Source organism: Marmota flaviventris, chromosome 2 (genome assembly GCF_047511675.1).
Source record: "Marmota flaviventris isolate mMarFla1 chromosome 2, mMarFla1.hap1, whole genome shotgun sequence".
Taxonomy (NCBI): Eukaryota; Metazoa; Chordata; class Mammalia; order Rodentia; family Sciuridae; genus Marmota; species Marmota flaviventris.
The window spans coordinates 68009908-68033475 of record NC_092499.1 but is presented as its reverse complement, the minus strand read 5'-3'; the positions used below and the strand labels follow the sequence as shown (position 1 = coordinate 68033475).

The 23568-nt window shown below is 36.4% G+C and overlaps 1 protein-coding gene across 1 annotated transcript; it reads left to right on the top strand.

Annotated features, from left to right (window-relative positions):
• The first annotated feature begins 1290 nt into the window (after positions 1-1290).
• Churc1 (churchill domain containing 1) lies at positions 1291-22355 on the top strand. The gene is made up of 4 exons (XM_027929447.2): positions 1291-1397; positions 10515-10650; positions 13617-13687; positions 19800-22355. The coding sequence occupies exons 1-4, from the start codon at positions 1359-1361 to the stop codon at positions 19890-19892; spliced, it is 339 nt and encodes a 112-aa protein (XP_027785248.2). The 5' UTR covers positions 1291-1358; the 3' UTR covers positions 19893-22355.
• The last annotated feature ends 1213 nt before the right edge of the window (positions 22356-23568 follow it).

Sequence of the window (23568 nt, the reverse complement as noted above, 5' to 3'; positions counted from 1 at the left end):
CTGGCTAACTTCTGAATAATTCTGTCACCAAAGACAAGACCTTTAACTATTTCCTTCATTTCCTTATCTGAAAGGGGGGGGGGGGCACATACTTTTCTTACCAGTCTTATGGGGCTGTAATTGCACCAAATTAGAAATGAAAATGAGAACACTTTGAAAGGTTGTTGAAAATGTCAGACAAATGGAAGGCATTATAATTATTCCAAGAATAAACTCTGATATCACTAGTTTGTACAGTGTACTGAAAATCATAGGTGTGATTTTTTTCAATAACCATTGCAGATCTTTCCCAGAGGCTGAGATACTAAAGGTTATTTCAATGCTCCAGTGGAGACATATTACCATATTAGAAAACCCAGTTAAACTGGCTTGCTTTGAAATGATTATTAGGGTCTTCTCTAAAGAAGAGAGATCCCAAAGTCTCATATGCTCCCCAATCTTTCTTTATTGATTTGACAGCAATATTATAGGGTTAAGGGATGATGTTGATGTTCCCATTAAATGTCTCCATTGGAGCAGCAGAGTATGATGAAGATGGGTATATCAGAAGCACAGAGACAGAGTTTGGAGATCTGTATTCAGGTTAATTATATCATTGTGAATAAGATGCTTTCAATACAGAGGGAAAGGAAGAGGCAAGGTGTCAGTCATAAGCATTTGGAGAACCAAAGGAGGATCAGGAAATAATGCTGGCTTTCTGTTTACATAGTACCTGCCCACCACTGAGGTGCTTCTGTGATACAGAAAGAGATAGAAACATGTTTTCCACTTTTAGGTCCTATAGAGGACGCCAGGATGGTCATTTATTAACATTTTAAGTGCTCTTTTTAGGAGATTCTCTGAAGAGCTCCAAACGCCTCTTTTTAAACACTTCAGCTATTGTTTAATCACCCACCAAGATCTGATCCCAAATCACTCTCTCTGCCCTAAGAATGGTACAGAATAAAGTATTTTCATTTCCGTTTTATATGCGGAGTAGGCAGAAGCAGCGAAAAACAATTCTCTTGTCTGTTGGGATTGGCCTTCCTGGCAGCCTAAGCTCGGTAGGCGCCTATTTAAAAGTGAGCTCAGTCCAAGACCCACTTTCCCTTTCCGCCACATCTGCGGGTCCTGGGGCATTTCCCCTTTCTCAGAAGTTTGTTGACGTCGGACACCCAGGCCCGCAGTGTAGCCCGGGAGACCCTGGTGCACCTTGTCTTAACAACAGTTGCTAGGGGGCGGAGACTTTGAATCTGTTCGCGAGGCCAAATATCCCAGGGTCGGACACATGGGGCGCATGCGGCCACCGTCTCTCAGCTATCGCGAGGTTTCGACTTCCCGGAAGCGGTGGAGGACGTTCCTTATAAAACGGCGTCGCGATGTGTGGGGACTGTGTGGAGAAAGAGTATCCAAATCGGGTGAGCAGGAGTTCGCCGAGAACCTACCCCACGCGGCCAGCCCTGAGGCTGCTCATGCTTCCGGCCGCCCTTCCCGACCGGCCAGGCGCTGGGCAGACTTGGCTGCGCTGTGGATTGCAGTGACCCCGTGGCTGTATTTAGGCCTAGGTCAGCAAGGCTGAGTGTGGCGGTCCATACCCGTCGGTCCCCGCCCCGGTGGCTGACATCAGCCGTCATTCCCGTTCTCTTGAGCGCCCGGGGACCTCATAGGAAGCCTCAGCACCAGCACCACCCAGGCAGCAGCCCCCCACCCCGGGTTGTCCTCAAACTTGATTTGATGCAGTTCGATTTTCTTACCGAATTCTAGCGCTGGAGGGGACCTCCTTGGTCATCCCTTCTAACCCAGTTTTGCAGATGATGAAACTAATGCTCAGAGAGGAATAATTTGTCCAAATTCACATTCTAGGTAATATGAGAGCCAGAACTAGAATTCAAGTTTCCCAGTTGCTACCTTCATTCGTTCGTTCATTCATATATATTGGGTATTGAACCTGAGGCGCACTACCCCTGAGCTACATCCCCAGCCCAGATCCAGAGTTCCAGAGGCTGGCCTCGAACTTGTGATCCTCCTGCCTCGACCTCCTGAGAATCGCTGGGATGACCAGCTTGTTACTTTATTTTAAATCTCTGTTTCTCTCAGGCCCAGGTGGTTTCAGACCTTGTAGAGCTTTGTTAATTGAGGGCATACTTATTGAACATTCACGTGTGTATAGGTCACTTTGTGAGGCTATGAAAGAATGTGCTGCTGAAGAATTTACAGTGTGGAGGAGTAAGTGGCTAACGGAAATGAAAGGACAAACCATGTATAAAATGAAGTTTAGAGAGAGGAGAGAGTAATAGGGTATGGGATAGCACTGCTACCCCCCATCCCCGCAAAAATTGTGGACTATCGCCACGACTTGAAACATAGTTGTGATTAGGTAGAAAAGAAGGAAACATGGAGCTGAAGACTGGGGGGAAATAACAAGAGCAAGAATTCTTGCATGGGTTGGGAGTAAGAAAATCTCTATAGTGTTTTTTCTTCTCTCAATATGTTATGAGCATTATTTAGTCTTTTGAGAAGATTCTATAGTGTATGTTCTCATATGGTACAACCACTTTGGGAAAAAAGGTTTAGCATTATACAGTAAAGCTGTGCCCACTGAAATGACCCAGCGGTTCTCATTCTGGAAAAACGCATGTGTAAATTCTCTTGGACATATGTATAAGAAAGTTTGGAAGGGCAATTTTCTGTAGTAGACTGGAAAAGTAACTTTGTAGAATGGAACATCATAAAAGAATGAGTGATGGAAATGAATGATATAGAGCAGTGGTTATTTACCAGGAATGACTTTGTCTCCCACTGGATATTAGCAATATCTAGATACATTGTTGGTTGTTACAATGGGTAGACCACTCCTCACATCTGATGGGTAGAGACCAGTAATGCTGCTAAACATCTTGCAATACACTGGATAGCCACCACAACACAAAATTTTATGCAGTTGAGGAACCCCGAATTAGAGTAATAAAAATACACCAAAATTACATACAACAACTGGAATTAAGTATTACAAATACAGTGTTGATAAAAGAACACAGTGTAATTCAAAATAAAATGAAATGTATTATTTAAGAATGTTCCTGGGTGGTAAAACAATAAAAGAAAGCAAGTGATTATATTAGTCTTAATATTGATTACTGCTAAAGGATTAGGGTGTGATCAAGAATGGTCACATAAGAGGCTGGGGCTGTAGCTCAATGGCAGAGCACTTGCCTGGCACATGCAGAGGCACTGAGTTTGATCCTTAGCACCACATAAAAATAAACAAATAAAACAAAGACATTCTGTCTGTCTACAACTACAAAAAAAAAAAAGAATGGTCACATGAGGGGACGTCTTTGGGGGTGCAAAGCAGTATTTTCTTTCTTTTTTTTTTTTAACTGTGCTTATTCAGTTTTTCCTGGAAGTTTTCTTTCTTTCTTTCTTTCTTTTTTTTTAGAGAGAGAGAGAGAATTTTAATATTTATTTTTTAGTTTTCGGCAGACACAACATCTTTGTTTGTATGTGGTGCTGAGGATCGAACCCGGGCCGCACACATGCCAGGCGAGCGCGCTACCGCTTGAGCCACATCCCCAGCCCCAGTATTTACTTCTTGACTTGGGTGGTGATTCTAGGGATGTTCGCTTTGTAATTATTTATTATACTTATGTATGTTTTGTTTCATATGTTTTTCTGAATTGTGTTCTATTATATACATTGTTTTAATTTAGAAAGATTTTTATGAATCTAATAAAGAACATTACATATTAGACCATGCTGGGAAAGTTTTCAATAGAGGGCATTACAGAGATTAGGTTGAATTCTTAAGAGTGGAACCAATTGAAAGATTTAAATCATATTAAGACATTACTATAGGCAACCATCACTGTAATAGTGAATAGGGAAATGATCTAAAATCTCTTATTAGGAAAATGAATCTTGGCTGTATGTTGGGATGATGGGGTGAGGGGAGTAGGAAAGGAGACTTCTGTAGAGCATGGCAACAGTATAGCCATGAGATAGTGAAGGCCTGATTTCAAAGAAAGAATTAATAGGACTCAACCAATACAGTGTTGGGGAGAAGAATGGAAGAGATTTTTAGTCTACGCAACTGGGAAGTTGGAAGTATTATTACAGAAATTGTAGGTATATGGGAAGAAAAATCGAGTGGGGAGCAAATGGTTAAATTGTTGTTATGGTTGAGATTGAGAACTTAACATCTGAGGAGTCAAAGATATAGCATTGCAAATAACAAAGATGTATCTGTCTGTAAGATTCAGAAAGATGAGTCAGCCAAATCAAAGTGTCAAAATAGAAAGAATTTGTTCTCTAAGGAAAAGAATGTGGAGAACCAAAGACTCAGTTTCAGAGAATAAATTAATTTAGGAAATAGAAATTTTAAAGTCTCAAGAAAAGTGCTCTGAAGCACTTTTTCTCTGCTTTTATTCTCTCCTGAAATAATTAAAGGGCTATCATAAGGAAGAATTAAACTTTTTTTTTTTTTTTTTTTTTTGGTACTGGGGATTGAACTCAGGGGCACTCGACCATTGAGCCACATCCCCAGCCCTATTTTGTATTTTATTTAGAGACAGGGTCTCACTTTGCTTAGTGCATCGCTTTTGCTGAAGCCGGCTTTGAACTCGTGATCCTCCTGTCTCAGCCCCTCGAGCTGCTGGGATTATAGGCATGTGCCACAATGCTCAGCTAAACTTTTTTTTTTTTAATTTCAGAAAACAGATTTAGAAATAAGTAGTGGGTGGGTGTTATGAGTTTGTAGACTTTGAATCAGAATAAGGAACTTTATAACAGATGTTCAAAAAGGGAATGAATAACATTTAGAGGAATTGAGTTGTCTTCCTGACTGACAATTTAGCATCTCAGGGACCCTTTCAACTCTGGAATTTTTTGAAGTTTAAGGACAGAGTAGAAACCACTTTGCTCAAGCTTAGTGAAGGAAAGAGTAATAAAATGTTGGCAGCAAATATGGTCCACTAATTCAAAAAAGATTGGCAGAGAAAATAGATTAGCTTCTCCAGAAGCTCTAAGTGCACAGAAAGTAAGTAATATTTAATTATTTATTTTTTGTTACATAAAGTTATCCGGTGTTTTGTGTTGGATGTTTTTCACAGACTAGAAATACATGAAATCCTAACAGGTCTCTGACCTACTTGCTTGTAATGTTACACTGAGAATTGAACTCAAGCATGAATCTAGTTGGAAATGAACCATACTAATTTTCTGAACCCAAATGGATTTTTGCTCAACTATGAACTAAAAAAATGTTTTCTATCAGAAAAGTATTTAACAAACCACTTGGAACTAGAACTGTATTGTATTTTTCATAATAACTGAACAGGCCAAAATCATAATAAAATATTTTTCAAATCAAACTGGAAACAAAAACCTGTTTCACATATTTTAAGTTTCAGCTTTAAACATTTTAGTAATTCAACAGCAATGCAGAAATAGTTAATTTAGATTAATCAGAGGGAAAAAATCAATTGTGCATTAGTGATGTTTAAATTTAAAATTATGTGTTTTAAAACTAACCCATCAAGGGGCTGGGGTCGTAGCTCAGTGGTAGAGCGCTTGCCTAGCATGTGCAAGGCACTGGGTTCAATCCTCTGCACCACATGAAAATGAATAAATAAAATAAAAATGTTGTATCTGTTAAAAAAAGAAAAACCTAACCCATCTAAGTTTATGTACTCAAATGGTTACCTGGTTCATAGAATTAGACAAATCTAATTTAATTAAATGTTGAGTTGAATCTGTAATTACTAAAACAATTGTATGTGGACAGGTATTTTAAAATGATATTCTGCATTTTTAGAATTTGAGGGTTTAAATGCCTGTATTAAAAAAGAATAATCATGAATCAATAATTAAACTTTCACTAAACTTTCATAACAGAGGAAAAACAAGAACAAACTAAATATAAATCAAGCAGAAGGAAGGAAATAAAGATTGGAAGTTAATGAAATACAAAATTGAAAAGCTATAAAGAAATCACAAACCAAAGCTGCTAGTTCTTTGAAAAATATGTTCTTTTTTTTTTCTTTTTCTTTTCATTGCTGGGTATTGAACATAGGACCTCTTACATGCTAGGAAAGTGCTTTACCAGCCAAATATTTTCTAGTCATGTGTGTATATATGTATGTTTGCAGTACTGGGGATTGAACCTAAGGGCACTCCACTGGCTATGTCCCAGCGCTTTTTTATTTTTCATTTTGAGACAGGGTCTAAATTGCTGAGGCTGGCCTTTGAACCTGTGATCTTCTTGCCTCAGCCTCCTAAGTAACTGGGCTTAAAGGCTTTGTGCCACTTTGCTGGGTTCCTCCATTTTTAATTTAAAAATTTTCCTGCAAAGCATATACATTAACTTACATAAACATTAACTTACATTTATTTATAGCTACATTCACATGTACCATCTGAAATAATACTTTTCCAGAAAAAAACAAATTTGTCCAGTTCTTGTCAAAATAATTGCTGATTTCACAAGTTTATGAGACTTTATGTTGTAATTGTCACATTGATTATCATCTGTACTGCCATACTAATTATAATCATAGTTTTCAGCCATTTCTTTTTGCATACTTGTTTACCTTTACAACTCTTCAACCAGGATTTATCTGAATCACATTCTTTTTTTGGGGCGGTGGTGGGTACCAGGGATTGAACTCAGGGGCACTCGACCACTGAGGCACATCCCCAGCCCTATTTTTGTGCCTCACATTTTCCTAAGGCTGGTTTTGAACTTGTGATCCTCCTGTCTCAGCTTCTGGAGTCGCTGGGATTACAGGCGTGTGCCACCACACCCAGTCTGAATCCCATTTTTTAAAGGCACTTAACGTGTTGACTTTTTCCTCTTATTCTTGAAACTGTTACAGTTCACTCTTACTATGGAATTGATTTGGATTGCAATCTTTGTTTCCCTGTCATTATAGAAACTTCAAAAGCTTCCTATACTTTAGTTTACTTTCCCAAATTTGAATATTAATAGTCTAATGGAAGAGCTGTCTTACTAATGAAGTTTACCCTCATTTCTTTAAATGACTAGGGCTCTTAAGTTTCTTACATACCATACTTGGAATTTGTCATTTCAAATATTTATTTACTTACCACATAACAGATGCAAATATCTTTCTCTTCCCTGTGTTTCCTTAGAGTTTACATTCTGCCTACCTACTTACAAGGTCACATTATAGAGTTCAGGCCACACTGTATAAGGTAGCTGTGTTTCTGTGTGAAATCTAGTTCAGAGTTCTATTTATTTGTAATTAGTATTTAAAATTCTTTAGTTCTTTTATGACTGTATTGCTTTCCTTAATTTCTTGAAGTCCTTAGCAGTTATCTTTTATATATTCAAGGCAGTCTCAATTCAAATTACAGCAGGCTTTTTTTTTGTAAAAATTTATAAACTGATTCTAAAATTTTTTATGAAAATGAAAAGAACCTTTAATAGGTAGATTATAGTATATAAACTATCTGATTTAGATTCTTATTGTAAAGCTACAATCAAAAGAATGTTTCATGAGTGCAAAGCTAGATAATAAGTCAAGAGAACAGAGTAGTCAAAGTAGACCCTTATTTATGTGGTTATTTGTTCTACAAAGGCACCATTATAATTCAATGGAAGGATAGTCTTTGAACAAACGTGGCTGGAACAACTGGATATCCATATAACTTTGATCATTACCTCAAATCAAATTATTTCAAAATATGTCATAAACCTAAACTTACAAGCTTAAATTATAAAACTTCTAGAAGAAAACATAGGAGAAAAATCTGTTCAACCTTGGGGATAAGCAAAGATGTTTTAGGAGACAAGAAGCACAAATCATTAGAGAAAAGAATAAATTGGACTTTTAAAAGCTCAACACTGTTCTTCAAAGAACATCATTAAAAAAAGAAAGCAAACTAGGGCTGGAGATTGACTTGGTAATAGAGCACTTACCTAGCATGTATGAGATCCTGAGTTTAGTCCCCAGCATCTCAAAAACAAAAAACACAAAAAAGAAAGCAAATTAATGACAAGGAGAGAATATGGCATAATGTATTCAGCAAATGACTTGTATCAAAGATATATAAAGAACTTTTATTACTCAGTATAAGAAGATAAACAACAAAGAATGGGCAAAAGACTTGAATAGACACTTCACATAAAGAGACATTTTAATAGGCATCACAAAAATATTTCTCCACCATTAGTCATCAGGGAAATGTAAGTTTAAATGATAATGAGTTTTTACCGCTTTACATCACTAGAATGGCTAAAGTAAAAAAGACAAACCTGGTATCAGTGTATATATGGAACAACTGGAACTCAGTGCATTGATGAGAATGTAAAGTGAAAAACTTTGGAAAACAATTTGCCAGTTTCTGAAAATTAAATATACCATTTTTAGCAAAGAATTTAGCAATTCCATTTCTAGATTCTTTCCCCAAGAGAAAGGAAGACATATGCACACAAGACTTGTACATGAATCTTCATAGTTGCTTTATTTTTACTAGCCCCAAAGTGAAAAAACCCAAATGTCCATCAACAGGAATTAATCCATACAATGGAATACTACTTGGCAATAAAAAGAATTGAACTTTACCAATATATTCAGCCACATAGATGAATAACAGATATTATGTTGAACAAAAGAAACTGGATACAAAAGAGTATAATAATTCTGTTTATGTAAAATTCTGGAACATGCAAGACTGTAGAGAGAGAATCAGATTATTGGGTGCCTGATATGGGTTGGAGATAAACTGCAAAGCATGAAGGAACTTCCTGAAGAGAGAGAAATATTCTGTATTTTGATAGGGATAGTGCTTATGTGGGTATACACATTTGTTACACAAGTCACTCACCTGTGCCCTTAAAATATGTGAGATTTTTTTGTCTGTAAATTATACCTCAGTAAAATTTATTTATTTGTTTATTTATTACTGAGGATTTAGCCCAGGGATGTTTTACCACTGACCTGCATCCCCTCTCCTTTTTATTTTTTATTTTGAGACAAGGTGTCACTAAATGCTGAGGCTGGTGAAACTTCTGTACCTTTTGCCTTAGCCTCCCAACTTTCTGGGATTATAAGTGTGTGCCATAGCACCCAGCAAATTTGCTTCTACCAGAGCTAATCTCATCCTCAATACATAGAACTAAGAAGCCTCTCAGAAGGGAGAGATTAATTGTACTTCTGGGAATCCAGGAAGACTTCATTGTGTCATTGAAGGTGGGTCTTAATTCCCTGATATTTCTTAAATTCCATGAAGTTGGAAACTTCTTTGGCTCATCCTTGAATCCTCCATGGTGCTTTGCATGGTATCAGCCACATAAAAGCGTTAGAGAAAATGTTGATTCTAATGATTTTGTAATCATATTAACTATTTAAAAATACTCTAAATTTGTTGCGTGGAATTAGACTAGATTATCTGTAAAATGACTTAATTCTTAACAATTATTTATAAGCCTTTAGCAAAGATTTTCCTTAAATCGGGAAAACGAGTTGTTTATAATTTCTTAGTGATGAAGCAAAACTCTTTCTTTCTTGAATGCTGTTATGTTAGTCTGATGAATTGCAGAACTTGCCTTCTCTGCCTGAATCATATGTAAAAGATTGACATCTGTAGATCTAGATACTTTTGTTTATTTTGTGGTTCTATTAAAGCTTAAGAAAAAGGCTGTCAATAATCAATTTAACATCATAGTAAATGAGATCATCTTTAGCATGGGCTCAATCTTTCTATTTTAGTTGAATTTTTAATTCTAGTTTTATGATATGCCTCATTTAATAGTAGGCTTTTAAATTTTTCTAATTTTTCCTTTATATATTTTGTATTATTAAGGTTTCCTTATTGTTTCTATGTCTATTTGTACTTAGTTCTCTTTTTTCTATTCTTCTTTAAAATTTTGTTCTTTTTATTTATACATGACAGTAGAATGTATTTTGACATATATGCATGGAGTATAACTTCCCACTCTTGTGGTTATAGATGATGTGGAATTACATTGGTCGTGTATTCACATAGGACTTAGTTCTCTATTAAACACAGCTGCAGCCCTCAGAGACTTATACACCAACATTGCTTCGATTTTATTTTATTTATATATATATCAGTATTATCTAGGAGAGCTGGTAATTTCAAAACTTACTTATTATAGCCTTAAAGCAAGTAAATTCTGACCATATATATATATATATATATATATATATATATATATATTTGTCTCTGGAAAATTTTAAGCCTATTAATTGTTTTCATCAAAGATTTCAAACTGTAGTCCTGGACATGATGACACACCTGTAATCCCAGTGACTGAGGAGGCTGAAGCAGGAAGATGGGAAGTTGGAGGACAGCTTCAGTAATTTAGGGAGGCCCTAAGCAATTTAGCAAGACCCTCTCTCAAAATAAAAAATAAAAAGTTCTGGACACATAGTTAAGTACCCCTGGGCCTCATCCCTCATACAAAACAAAACAAAACCACACACACTTAAAAACAAAAACAAAAAAACTCAAAATGTAAGAAAATTGAATTCCTATTTCTGATATTTTAGGGTAACACCTGTCTGGAGAATGGATCTTTCTTACTGAATTTTACAGGCTGTGCAGTATGCAGTAAGAGGGATTTTATGCTGATCACAAACAAGTCCCTTAAAGAGGAAGACGGAGAAGAAATAGTTACCTATGATCGTAAGTAGAGGTTTCTTTTTTTTTTTTTTTCCCTCCTGAATTGGGGATTAAACATAGGGACTTTTTTTTTTTCTCTCTTTTTTTTTTTTTTATTGGTTGTTCAAAACATTACAAAGCTCTTGACATATCATATTTCATGCATTAGATTCATGTTGGTTATGAACTCCCAATTTTACCCCAAATACAGATTGCAGAATCACATCGGTTACACATCCACATTTTTACATAATGCCCTATTAGTAACTGTTGTATTCTGCTACCTTTCCTATCCTCAACTATCCCCGCTCCCCTCCCCTCCCATCTTCTCTCTCTACCCCATCTACTGTAATTCATTTCTCTCCTTGTTTATTTTCCCATTCCCCTCACAACCTCTTATATGTAATTTTGTATAACAATGAGGGTCTCCCTCCATTACCATGCAATTTCCCTTTTCTCTCCCTTTGCCTCCCACCTCATGTCTCTGTTTAATGTTAATCTTTTCTTCCTGCTCTTCCTCCCTGCTCTGTTCTTAGTTGCTCTCATTATATCAAAGAAGACATTTGGTATCTGTTTTTTAGGGATTGGCTAGCTTCACTAAGCATAATCTGCTCTAGTGCCTTCCATTTCCCTGCAAATTCCATGATTTTGTCATTTTTTAGTGCTGCGTAATGCTCCATGGTGTATAAATGCCACATTTTTTTTATCCATTCATCTATTGAAGGGCATCTGGGTTGGTTCCACAGTCTAGCAATTGTGAATTGTGCTGCTATGAACATCGATGTGGCAGAAACATAGGGACTTGTGCATGCTAAGCAAGTACGCTACCATTGAGCTACATCCCTAGTCCTTTTTATTCTTTATTTTGAGACATGGTCTCCCTACATTGCTCAGGCTGGCTTCACACTTTGAATCCTCCTGCCTCAGCCTCCTGAGTAATTAGGAGAGATTTCTTTTTTTTTTTTTTTAATGCCAGTCTGTTAGCAGATATCAGCTTTTGGAAGTTGATATGTTATGCAAATTATTCTGAGGCCTCTTTCAGTCATTTAGCAATACTCAGTTATGAACTAGGTTTTTAAGAAGAAAATATAGTTAACACCTCTTTATGTAGTATCATCAAATATTCTACATGAATTATTTTTTTGGAGGGTAGGTAGGTACTGGGGTTTGAACTCAGGAATGCTATATCACTAAGCTATAATCCCAGCCCTTTTTATTTATTTGTTTGTTTTTTTGAGACAGGATGTTCCTGAATAGCTGAGGCTGGCCTTGAACTTGGCTTTGCCTCCTGAACCAACCTGCCCTGCTCACATAAATGACTCCCCCCCCCCCCCCCCACTATTGAGGGTTGAATCCAGGGACACTACCACTGAGCTACATCCCTACATCCTTAGCCCTTTTGTTTTTTATTTTCAGACAGGGTCTCACTAATTTGCTCAGGCTGGCATCTTCCTGCCTCAGCCTCCTGAGTCACTGGAATCACAGGCATGCACTAACACACCCAGATACATAAGTGACTTTTGCAGGTAACTGCAGCTTATGATTCTGGCTCCAATTTTTTGTATTAAATTATTTTTTTCAGGGACATTCCAAAAGCCTTTATATTACCTTAAACAAGATACAGGGACTTAAAAAAAATAAACCTTAGGATCATCTATATGAATTTTCACTTTCTACTATTATAATGTAATCTATTGATGTCTTTGGAGCAGCTATTAAAATGTATAGGGCTTTCCACCCCCTATACTAAATGACCCTGAAATGCGATTTTTTTTCAGACTCTTTTTTTTAAAAATATTTTTTTAGTTGCAGATGGACACAATACCTTTATTTTATTTGTTTTATTTGTATGTGGTGCCAGGGATCGAACCTAGTGCCTCAGGCATACTAGGCAAGTGCTCTACCACTGAGCCACAACCCCAGTCTGAACTTTTTTGGTCTGTTTTTCTTTTGCTTCTATAACTTTGCTACTTTCTTATGCTACTCCTTGTCCTCAATGCTGGGAAACCAAATAAACTATGTATAATAAAAATAAATAATTTCTGAGGTTGGTGCTAAGAATTTCTATGAGTGAATTTAGTATATGTCTGGTGCCCAGACATGGTGACAGATATTTAAACCATTTATAGCCCCCTTTTTGCTTGTCTCCACGTTCTTCAGTATGTTCTGAATATATATGAGGACTAATTACGCAAATATTGAAATTTTGAAAGAGGGTATGAAAGACACCAGGACTGCAGAATAGACTCAAATACTTGAAGAGTGTTCTAAGAGGAATGGTTTTCTTTCTTCTTAAGCATATATCCCTTTAAACTGTTTTATTCCAGGGAGTACAATAGGACACTGGAGTAAGAGCAAGGGCTCTGGAGCCAGAGGGTTTGGGCTTAAATTATGGTTCCAAAGCCTCCTACTTAAGTGGTTGTCTTAACTACAGTGTACCTTTATTTCCTTGTTTCTAAAAAGGTGGTAATGATAGTGTCAGTTGTTTTTTGGAAAGATGTAGTGAGTAAACAGGTAAAGGATTTAAAAAATATCTAGCATATGATAAGCATGCAATGAATCATAGTTGTTATTACATTGTTTTTATTAGATTCTTTGGTTACCATTAAATTCACTCAGTGTCCAGATTGGTTTTTATTTATGTTTGGTTACAATAATACCGTTACTGTCACTTCTGAGACTAAAAGCTTTTACTTAGTTAGATAGACCCAGCTAGCTTAAAAAACACATTTAAGTAATCTGTTAATTGATTATCTTAGACAGCTTTCAATGGGAATTAATAAATGTACATTAAACCTCTAAGTCTAGACCCAGGTATATGGTGTTGCTACATGACAGATTCTGGATTTCTCAATAAAGTCAATCTAATAATGGGTTTCCTGCTGTGTTGCATATGATAAGAGTTAATATTCTTCTTAAGTGATATCATGCTAAGAATAGAAATTTTACTATTTTAATTTAATTACGTAAGTCTCTCTTTGTTTTGGCAGATCTGTGTAAGAACTGTCATCATGTAGTTGCCAGACATGAGTATACGTTCAGTATCATGGATGAATTTCAGGTAAATGTATAAATTTAAGGGTATATTATTTGGGGAGTGGCAGATATTAAAAATCACTTTGATAATCTAGATATAGTTTTTTTGTAAATTAAGTTCTAGCAACTGTTAAGAGACCATCCTTCTCTTTTCCTTGTGCAAGCTGAGAGAGAAAAACTTTAAATATGGATGGATCTGTGCAAACCTGTTTTCATGAAAGTCTCAAATCAAAATGTGTGCCTTACAAATGAGAGCTCAATACTGTCATTTTTATTTATAAAGAGTAGCCCATTGGGGCTGGGGTTGAGGCTCAGTGATAGAGTGCTTGCCTAGCATGCATAAGGCACTGGGTTTGATCCTCATTACCACATAAAAATAAAATTAAGATATTGTGTCCACCTAAAACTAAAAAACAAATATTTTTAAAAAAACGATTAAAAAAAACAAGTAGTCCATTATGACTTCTTATGAATTTACTATTGTGCTTCCTTTTTCTTTGCCATTCTGTGATGGCACAACTGTTGACTTTAAATGTTGGCCAGTCCACCTAACTATAATTGCTGGGCATGGAAATTCCAGTAAGAATATTATTTTTTTAATATAAAAATACTTTAATTCATGTTGTTCTCAAAGAAAAGTAAGTGATTTTTCAAGGGATTAAAAATTGGAGAAGAAATTAAATAGGGGTTATTTTTGTTTTCCCTAGTTGGTATATACAGTTGAACAATGCTGTAGTCTTAGTCTTGGTAAGAAATTGTAATATCATTTGTCAAATAAAATTATAAAATTGATATATCAAGGTGGAAGGAGAAAAGTTGAACCAGTACAGAATTAGGGATTTATTATAAGGACTTGTGTTCATGCAATTGTGAGAGCATGTGAGGAAGTCTGTGGAGTTTATGGCCAATAGTGCAGGGCTATTCATAGGTCTGATGATGAGGAAGAAAAGCTGAATCTGGGAGACCTAGGACAAACTAGAACCTTTTATTGTTCCTCACTGCCTCTACTTTTAAGCCTTCAGGTTGAGTTACTTATTTTGTATGAGCTACATGTTTATCCCTAGGATATAAAGTTCAGAACTTTTAGTTGTCAAGGGAATTTTTTAAAAAAAAAATCCTTTAAATTTGAGTAGTACTTTAATTAAAAAAAAAAAAAAAAAACTCCCATAACAGAATCAAAAAACAGTATAACCCCTCTCATTCACTCTTAACATGGAGGAAAGTACTTAGTCACCTGTCATAGTCTGATATGTGCAGTTAATCTAAATAACATCTTAACTATAACTCTTCAACCTCCAAAAATTATGCCTTAAAATATTTATAAGAATGTGTGACTTAGGGCAAAATCAAGATCTCACTGAATTAGTAGTAGCCAAATAAGGGAATAAACATATCATGGGCTTAAAGATACAGCTGTGTCATTTTATAGAAGGAAAGGAGGGTGCTTCAAGCTATTTGCCAAAAGCTCCTATGAGCTTTTTAGAGCCCCCGAATGGATATTGAGATTGTCTGTTTATGTCCCGACAGAGCCATTTAAATCAATGTCATGGTCTGGGGTTGTGGCTCAAGAGGTAGAGCCCTCACCTAGCATGCGAGAGGCACTGGGTTCTATCCTCAGCACCACATACAAATAAAATATTTTATTCTATACTGGTTTTCCTTTATGACTGAATGCAGCAGTCTACAAAGATGTCCCAGAAAAAGGTAAAGGAAGATAGCTGGTAGTCACAATGCCTAGACAGGGTGAAGTGCTTTCAGAAGAACTCTTTTAAAACAGACTCTATCTCCAGTCTCCTCACCCAACAGCTACTTCCCCCAGTCCATATTCTGTACTCTACCATCAGAGGATTTTTGTTTTCCCATGGCTCAACTTTAGCTGTGGTATAATATCCAAGCTTCTCATTTCAGGATTCTCCCTGGGCTGACTCAGCTTCCTTTTCTCTTATTTCCCATGACTCTTCCTTACCTACAACATGGGTGACAGTGTCCCAGCTTTAGACTCTTCCCTCTCTTCTATCAGAGAGGGAGATTTTTATTCTCTCCTCTCTAATGATACCCCATGTCATTTCCTCATCAATCACGTTGACTCTTTCTAGCATCCTCTTCCCACCGACCCCATGGGATTTAAAAAAATTTTTTTTACATTAAACATATTTAGTTCTTTTTTATTTGTTAAAAATAAACTTAAATTCTTTTATTTTACTTCGCTACCTCTGTGATTCATCCTATAATCATTTCTTTCCTTTCTTTGTTTCTTTATTTGAGTAGGTCTATATAAAGACTTACTGTTCTCCTTATTTCCCTATATTCCTCTTAAATACCTACAAACTGATTTTCATTTTTGTTTGATTTGAACTACTGTCCCCTAGGTTTCCTATAGTCTAACCAATGATTAGTGATTTTTGCCTCTGTTCCTAATTCTCTTAACATCTCTCTGGATCTGATTTTGTTAACCACTGTTATCTTTTTGCAGTATTTCTTCCCTTGGGGTCAATAGCACTTGACTTTTTCTTCTCTTTTATTAAATCACTTTAACTGCTCCTTTGCTTTTTTTAAAATATTTTTTTAGTTGTAGTTGGACACAATATCTTTATTTATTTTTATATGGTGCTGAGGATTGAACGTAGTGCCTCACACTTGAGAGGCAGATGCTCTACCAATGAGCTACACTCCCAGCCCTCCTTTGCTTTTTTCTCATTTCCTTTCCTATTTTTCCATGATACCCCTGAGCTTTGGTCTCTGGTCAGGAACTTTCACTATACTTCCTCCTATAGTGAGCACACATGCACTCAATCTTAGATCTTCCAAATCTCCTTCTCCAAGCGTAACACCCTACCTGCCCTCCTTTTATCTTTTGCTTCTGACTAAACTACTTAACTTCTATCTTCCATGTCAACAACCATACCCACTCAAACCTAAACTACTGCAGCAGCCCCTAAACTGTAGTTCTATATACTGCAATGGAATTAATCTTTCTTAAACATCTCATCCCACACTCCCCGTTTAACCTCTAAGTACAGTTGTTTTCCCTCTTACTACCTATGTCACCTGCTTGCTGTTTTCATGTCACATTTATTCATGCATTTTCCTTGATTTGAATTGTTCCTTTTCTGTCTTCAGGCCAATTAAATCATATCTCTTTCTATTGGAAGTTAAATTCTGTCTCTTTCTTGCTCTTGATGGTACAGTCTGTGTTCCTTTCTCCCTTTTCTGAACTTTCCTTGTACTTGCATCAGGCTTTTAATCAAGTAAATAGCCTCTTTGGAACTTTTGTATCATCCTGATCATCACAGGAACTCTTTTTTCTCAGCTACCATGACTTATTATCCTCATCCCCACCCTTTTATTTTATTCCAACTCCTTTTGGTGGGTGGGTGTGGTAGGGGATACCAGAGATCGAACTCAGGGGTACTCAACCACTGAGCCATATACCCAGCCCTGTTTTGTACTTTATTTAGAGATGGGGTCTCACTGAGTTGCTTAGGGCCTTGCTAAGTTGCTGCGGCTGGCTTTGAAATAAACTCACGGTCTCCTGCCTCAGCCTCCCAAGCCACTGGGATTACAGGCATTCGCCACCATGCCCAGCTATTCTAATGTCTTATGGGAAATTTAAACAATAAAAAATAAGCAGCTCCACTGCCCAGCTTCAAGTTGCTTTGCTTAAATTCACTCTTAGCTCATCTCTCCACAAGACTATTTTGAAGTAAATCCCAAATATACTGCTATCTCTGTAAATACTTCTAAAAGATCTCTAAAAGATAAGAATTCTGTTTTTGTCACACTTGGTAGCACATGCTTGTAATCCCAGCTACTTGGGAAGTTGAGGAAGGAGGATTCCAAGTTCAAGGCAGTCTGGGCAACTTAGTGAAACCCTGTCTCAGAATACAATTTAATATAATTTTTTAAAAGCCTGGGCATATAGCTTAGTGATAGTGCTTGCCTAGCATGCAGAAGGCCCTGGATCCAATCCCCAGTGCCATGAAAAAAAAAAGGATTATGTTTTTTAAATAACTTTAATACAATTACTGAACAAGGTAAGATTTTTCTGATGGCCAAACTAGTGGGTAAGGTGGAGACAGATTTATAGAGTTCAAACAGAAAATACATTATAAATGGTTTACAGGTTGTTTTTCAAAATCCCTTGGCAAAAAAACTCTTAAATGAACTATGTGTTTACCTCAAGGAATAAGAGAGGAACTCCTGTTAGATTGCTTTCTGTTCCTCAGTGGGCCAGGGGAGAGGACATGGAGTCAGAATTAACAGAGAAAAATAGGCACCAAGAGACCCTCAAATAAACAAAAGATAACAATAAAACAAAAGATCTCATCTCACCCCAAGGTGATCAACCCATTCTTCCTCCCAAATCTCTAACCATAGGCCCTGCCCAGATGGAGCCCTTGAGGGTTCCCATGAATAACTGGGCAGTGGGGCATGGTGGGGAGGGCAAGTATTATTCTCCCTACTTGGCCAGTTTTGGTAAAAGATGTCCTAATCCCACCATATTCCTGGAAGCACAGGGAACTGTGTTCCTAGCTTCCCAAGTTAAAATTCTAGATATACTTTCCCACAGAAGCACTACTGTAGGTTAGATTCTATAGCACTTGTACAATATAAATTTAAAAGACTTTCAGATTTTCCTGGGAACCTAACTGTCAAGTACATAACATCACTTCTTTGGGAAATTGCTTTTGAATTCCAGACAACTGACTTAACAATGAAGTTTGGATTCCAGACCGCCTATTCAGTAAAGATTATAGGTATAATTGGTCTAACTGATTTAATAATCTTGCCAGATGATATAATGTGTTTTTTTCTTCCAAGTAAGATTTTAAGTTTTTTAAGGTTACACTTTGTCCTTGCCTTCTTTCTTATCTGCCAGTGCACCTAGCATATTGCACAGCACATAGGCACTGAGGAGAAACTTGACAAAGGAAATAGTAGTTGAAAATTCAGATACTTGTCTAGCTTCACATGTTTTTCTTTTTTGCGTCTGTTGCTTTTTTCTTGAGGTTGCCATCCTGCTAGTAATGTCTGATGGATTACAGCAGTAGGTATATTTGAAAGCAATAAAAGTCCTTGGAGAGGATAGATTTTTATTTTATTTTTAATTCATGAGACTTGTATTTATTCTCTGAGCTCTAGCCTCCATGAATTTCTACTCTTGAGTATAGAGTAGAATTTAAAATTAAGTGTGAGCGCTGGATGTGTGTCTCAGTAGAACATTTGCAAGACCCTATTCAATCCCTAGCACAGTCAATCAATCAATAGAAAAAATTGTGTGGTCATTAAGAAGCAGTCTTTCTAGAGCCACAACTAAGCCCCTTCTTTGAACTCACAGTAGGAAATGGAAAGGCAGTAGCCTGCTTCTGGGGCTTTGTGCCATTGCCAGTGTTTACTTCTGTGACCCTCTCTAATGACTGTCCAGGCTCAGGAAATATACTGCCTTTCTCTCCAATTTCCACACAACCAGCAGCCTCAACATCAACTGTAGAAATACTAATAGATTTTATATAGATCAATGTTTGTTTTCCCAAAGGAGATAAAAAAGCTTTTTAAGCAAAAAGTTTAAAAGAATTATGTCTCTATTGTTTATGACTTTATTAAATATTCTAGAAAGAGCCAGCTAGGAAAATAAGACGTTGCCTAATGACTTTTCTTAAACTCACTGCTGTCACATCTGGATATTTATGAAGTCTAAGAAACATGAAACTCCTTAAATAAATGAAATTCTAGGCAGTTAGGTATTTATGTATGAGGCACAACATACTAGTGAATTTAACACAATTTTCCTAGAGTAGATTAAAAAACTTGTTTTAGTTTGGGAATTTTCTCCTTTTCCACTGTCTCCTGTTACATATCAATGTTAAATATCCTAGAAGAGAACAGCTCTGAGAACAGAACGTATACTTAGGGATCCAAATAAGAACATTATCATGTATTTACTTTATATAAACAAAAGGCTCTGGGCAGATGTAGAATTAACCTAAGACATTGCTAATAGGTATTGAAGAAACTAATCAAATGTACAGAAAAATATCCATGATAATTTGTAGAGAAGAGCTTTACTGAACAGAATCAGTTATGAAGCACCTTCCTCCCTGTCCCTTAAGGTAATTATGCACTTTGTCTTGTTCTAGGAATACACCATGCTGTGTCTGTTATGTGGCAAAGCTGAAGATACTATCAGTATTCTCCCTGATGACCCCCGACAAATGACTCTGTTATTCTAAGACTCCTTCTGCAGTTCTGTTGTAACTATGTTATGTTGGTTCACAGAAAGCCTGATAGTTTGTTTAATAATGAAAAGTTCTCTGCATATTTTCTTTCATGCTAAGACCTAAATATTCTTTGAAATAAAAGTAATTTGGGAAATTATTGTCCCTAGAGTTGAGTTCTTCTGTTGAAGTTTCTAGTTCACATCAGTGTAACCAAAGTGAAATATCTTTGTTGTGGTTATTTGACCAGAAAAATAATTAGAATGAGTGCACACCTAGTGCCCAGATCTTGGTTTCTCCTAAAAGGAACCAGGACTTCTTGGAAAAATGTCTGGTGGACTAGAGCAGGAAATAAGTATCTGGAAATGAGCCTGGAGCATCTTGTGTCACAAAAAAAATTAAGTGCTAATTTTAAAAATGTCAAAATTATTAGGGCTATATCAGACAAAGGAGTCAAATGGAGAAGCTTCCAGTGACCAAAGCTGGAACAATTTGAGCAGCAAAATAAAATTATATTGGATTATAACCCAAACTACATAATAAATAACTGTGAGTCCTTCATTACCGGTAAATAAATGGTTGAATAAGGGAATGAATAAAGAAATGGGAGAGAATAGACACATCTTCTGTACAGAAAAATTCCAAATAATTTCTGTAGATACTCCCCACCTGAAGCATAGGCTGTTCATAGTGACTTCCTTCCAAGAAATATGGAACTGGGGAATAGCTTTACAGTGGAGAAACCTGATAAACATTAGCTGAGCCAGGTTATCAAGGTTAACATCATCAGTGATGAGCCATGTTGATAGCATGTACTCTTTTTTTAATATTTTTATATGTATGGACCTTTATTTTATTCATTTATTTATATGTGGTGCTGAGGATCGAACCCAGTGCCTCATACATGTTAGGCAAGCGCTCTACCACTGAGCCACAGCCTCAGCCCTGATAGCATGTACTCTTGATGTGATAGGATGAGAATGGTGCTTTACCTCTGTGGTATTCCTTCCAAAAAGCCATTACCCCAGTCTAAAATCATGAGAAAAACATCACACAAATCCCAATTAAAGGACATTATGCAAAGTACTTGACCAGTACTCCTTGAAACTGTCAAGTTCTTAAAAAACAACAAAAGTCTGATAAACATTCACAGACAAGAAGGGCCTAACAAGACATGACAATTAAATGTAGTGTTGCATCCTAAAGGGTATCCTGCACCTGAGAAAAAAAGGACATTTGGTTGTAACAGGGGAAACTCTGAATAGCATGGTTTCAGTCACTCCAAAGGGATCTTAGAATGTATTATTTTGCTAGTTAAAAGAGCAACTATGGGGGTCATAAACTTAAGCATTTAGGTCTCTCTGCTATTTGGTATCAATATAATCATTAAACATAGCATTGCTTGGGATTTCATTGTCCCATTCCTATAACATTGGGTTAATAAAATGTGATATACTCATTTTGCATTGTTAGGAGATCCAAATGAATTAATGTAAAATACTTTGGAAAGCATATAAAGTACAAAGTACAATGTGGTGGCTTCAGTTAGTTCTTCTCATTCTGAAACCAGAACTTCAGGGGTCCAGCTTTAGATATTGTTTCCTCTTTACATATAAGAGATTAGAAAATTCTGAGCTAAAGGTTTGCTTATAAGGAAAAAAATTAGCCAATTATTCATTGTTGATACCAGGGAAAAGCTATATTATGTAACAGCATGGTAATAATAATAGCTGAGGTTTATTGAGTACTTCCTCTGTGCCAACGGACCATTTAAAGCACTTATTTAATCCTCATTAACACCACCATAAGATAAGTACCATCCTTATTCCAACTTTAGAGCCAGAAAAAAACTAAGACACAAAGAAGTAAAATACTTGCTCAAGGTCATACAGCTACCACAGTGACTGCTTTCCAGCAGTAGTGTTTAGTAAATATGAGGTACAAGGGTCTGTCAAGGTTAGAAAGAGGTTAAGAATATCAGTGACAGCACTCCAAGGAATCTCGGCATGTCAGATAAAGATTTATTACTCAGAAAAGTTAAGTCAGCTGCTCCTTAGGGATCAGTTGTTTTATTCCTGGAAAATGTTTTCCATTTTGCTGCAAATCTATATCTGACCTGCTGAGGAAATCGTTCGGTGAAATGAATCCAAAAAGCAGAGAAAATGCTTCATTACTTTAAATAGCAGCCCTAGGCCCATTATATCCTCTATATTCCAGAATTGTCCTGTCTTGGAATTTGCTAATGCTTCCAACTTTGTCATTCGAAGCTCAGGTGTATGATCTTATATGCCCTTGCTGGTATCCTTGTCTATAGCAGAATATCTGTTTTGAACTATGTATTACAAAAGTTAAAAACATAAGATCCTATCCATGTATTTGATTATTATTCAGTCAGCGTGATGATGTGTTTGTGACACTGTCTTTATCATCTTTTAGACCCTTTCTTGGGTCAAATGGAATAAAGACCTCTTGAATCCAGTTGCACTGAATCCTTGTTTTTCTGTTCAAATAAAGAAACCAGACAAAAGCATTAGTCTTCTTTACTCCCCTTCCTGAGATTTAAGAAGGAAAAGAAATCACCTGTGCATGTCGTTGGAAACCTGGGCTGGTCCTCATTCTTTTTCTACTTGCTTCATCATGTACAGATCTGGCTTCTTGCTAGTAAGATTGTTGAAGTTAAAAGCTTGTTGTTGTATTATCTTAGCTAGCTCTGTCTTTCTCAAATGTTCTTGGTATCTCCCAATAGACAGAGCCTTCCAGTACTGATTAATTGATATATTAATTGATATAGCTTGTGTACAATCAGGTATATTCTGTTACTTGTAATTTATCATGAAGAGGTGTATGTTCACATTTCTTTATTTCAGTATATCAGAAATCCTTTCAGTTTCATTCTTTCATTTTGTGAGCAAGGTTAGTTTCTTGTCTGAATTTGAAGTTCTCAATACTAAAATGTATGTTTCTTGCTGTAGTACAAGTCTCCATTATGAGATGGTTGGTTAGAAAGGAAATCAAGAGAACTCAGTCCAGAATAGGCTTTACCACTTGTTAATGGGGAGACATTGTACCAGTTATCCTGTCTGTACCTCACTTTCTTCAGTAGAAGAATGAAAACAATTAAACCTCCTCCACAGAATTTTAATCAAATCAAATGATATAATGTAAGTGGAAACATTTTGATGTTGTGTAGTGTTGGGTTCAGGCAGCTCTCGGTGCCCTTTATGAAGGGAAATCTAAGCTAGAAGAAGCACGGTTGGAGTTAAGAGTAGATGTTTTAGTGTTAGACTGATCTGGCTTTAACTTTTGGCTCTGCTCTTTATTAACCTTTTGTCTTTGGCAGGTCTCTTGCCCAACTACTTTCTCTTTTAATAGAAATAAAAATTCCTCATGGGATCTGTATGAGGATTAAATAATCTGATATATGGGACAGTGTGTGAACATAGTTAATATTCAATAAGTGGTATTTTGGATGATGGTTGTGATGGTGATGATAATAAAGTTCTAGAGTTTGGCTCAGTATTTCTTAAACTAAGAAGATATAACTGTGCGAACATAGTCATGAAAACAGCCAGCAATTTCAGTCTCTAAACCTTTGCCCCCTAAAATCACTTCTTCCTAGCTATATTTTTTTTTTGTAAGAGCCCTTAGAGAAGCAATTCTCTGTCATTTCTCTAAATTGAGCAGCATTACC

Coding starts and splice junctions, on each gene's coding strand:
- Churc1 (XM_027929447.2), top strand. CDS start 1,359: ATGTGTGGGGACTGTGTGGAGAAAGAGTATCCAAATCGG. Junction 1,398..10,514: donor AGAAAGAGTATCCAAATCGG/GTGAGCAGGAGT, acceptor CTGATATTTTAG/GGTAACACCTGTCTGGAGAA. Junction 13,688..19,799: donor GTATCATGGATGAATTTCAG/GTAAATGTATAA, acceptor GTCTTGTTCTAG/GAATACACCATGCTGTGTCT.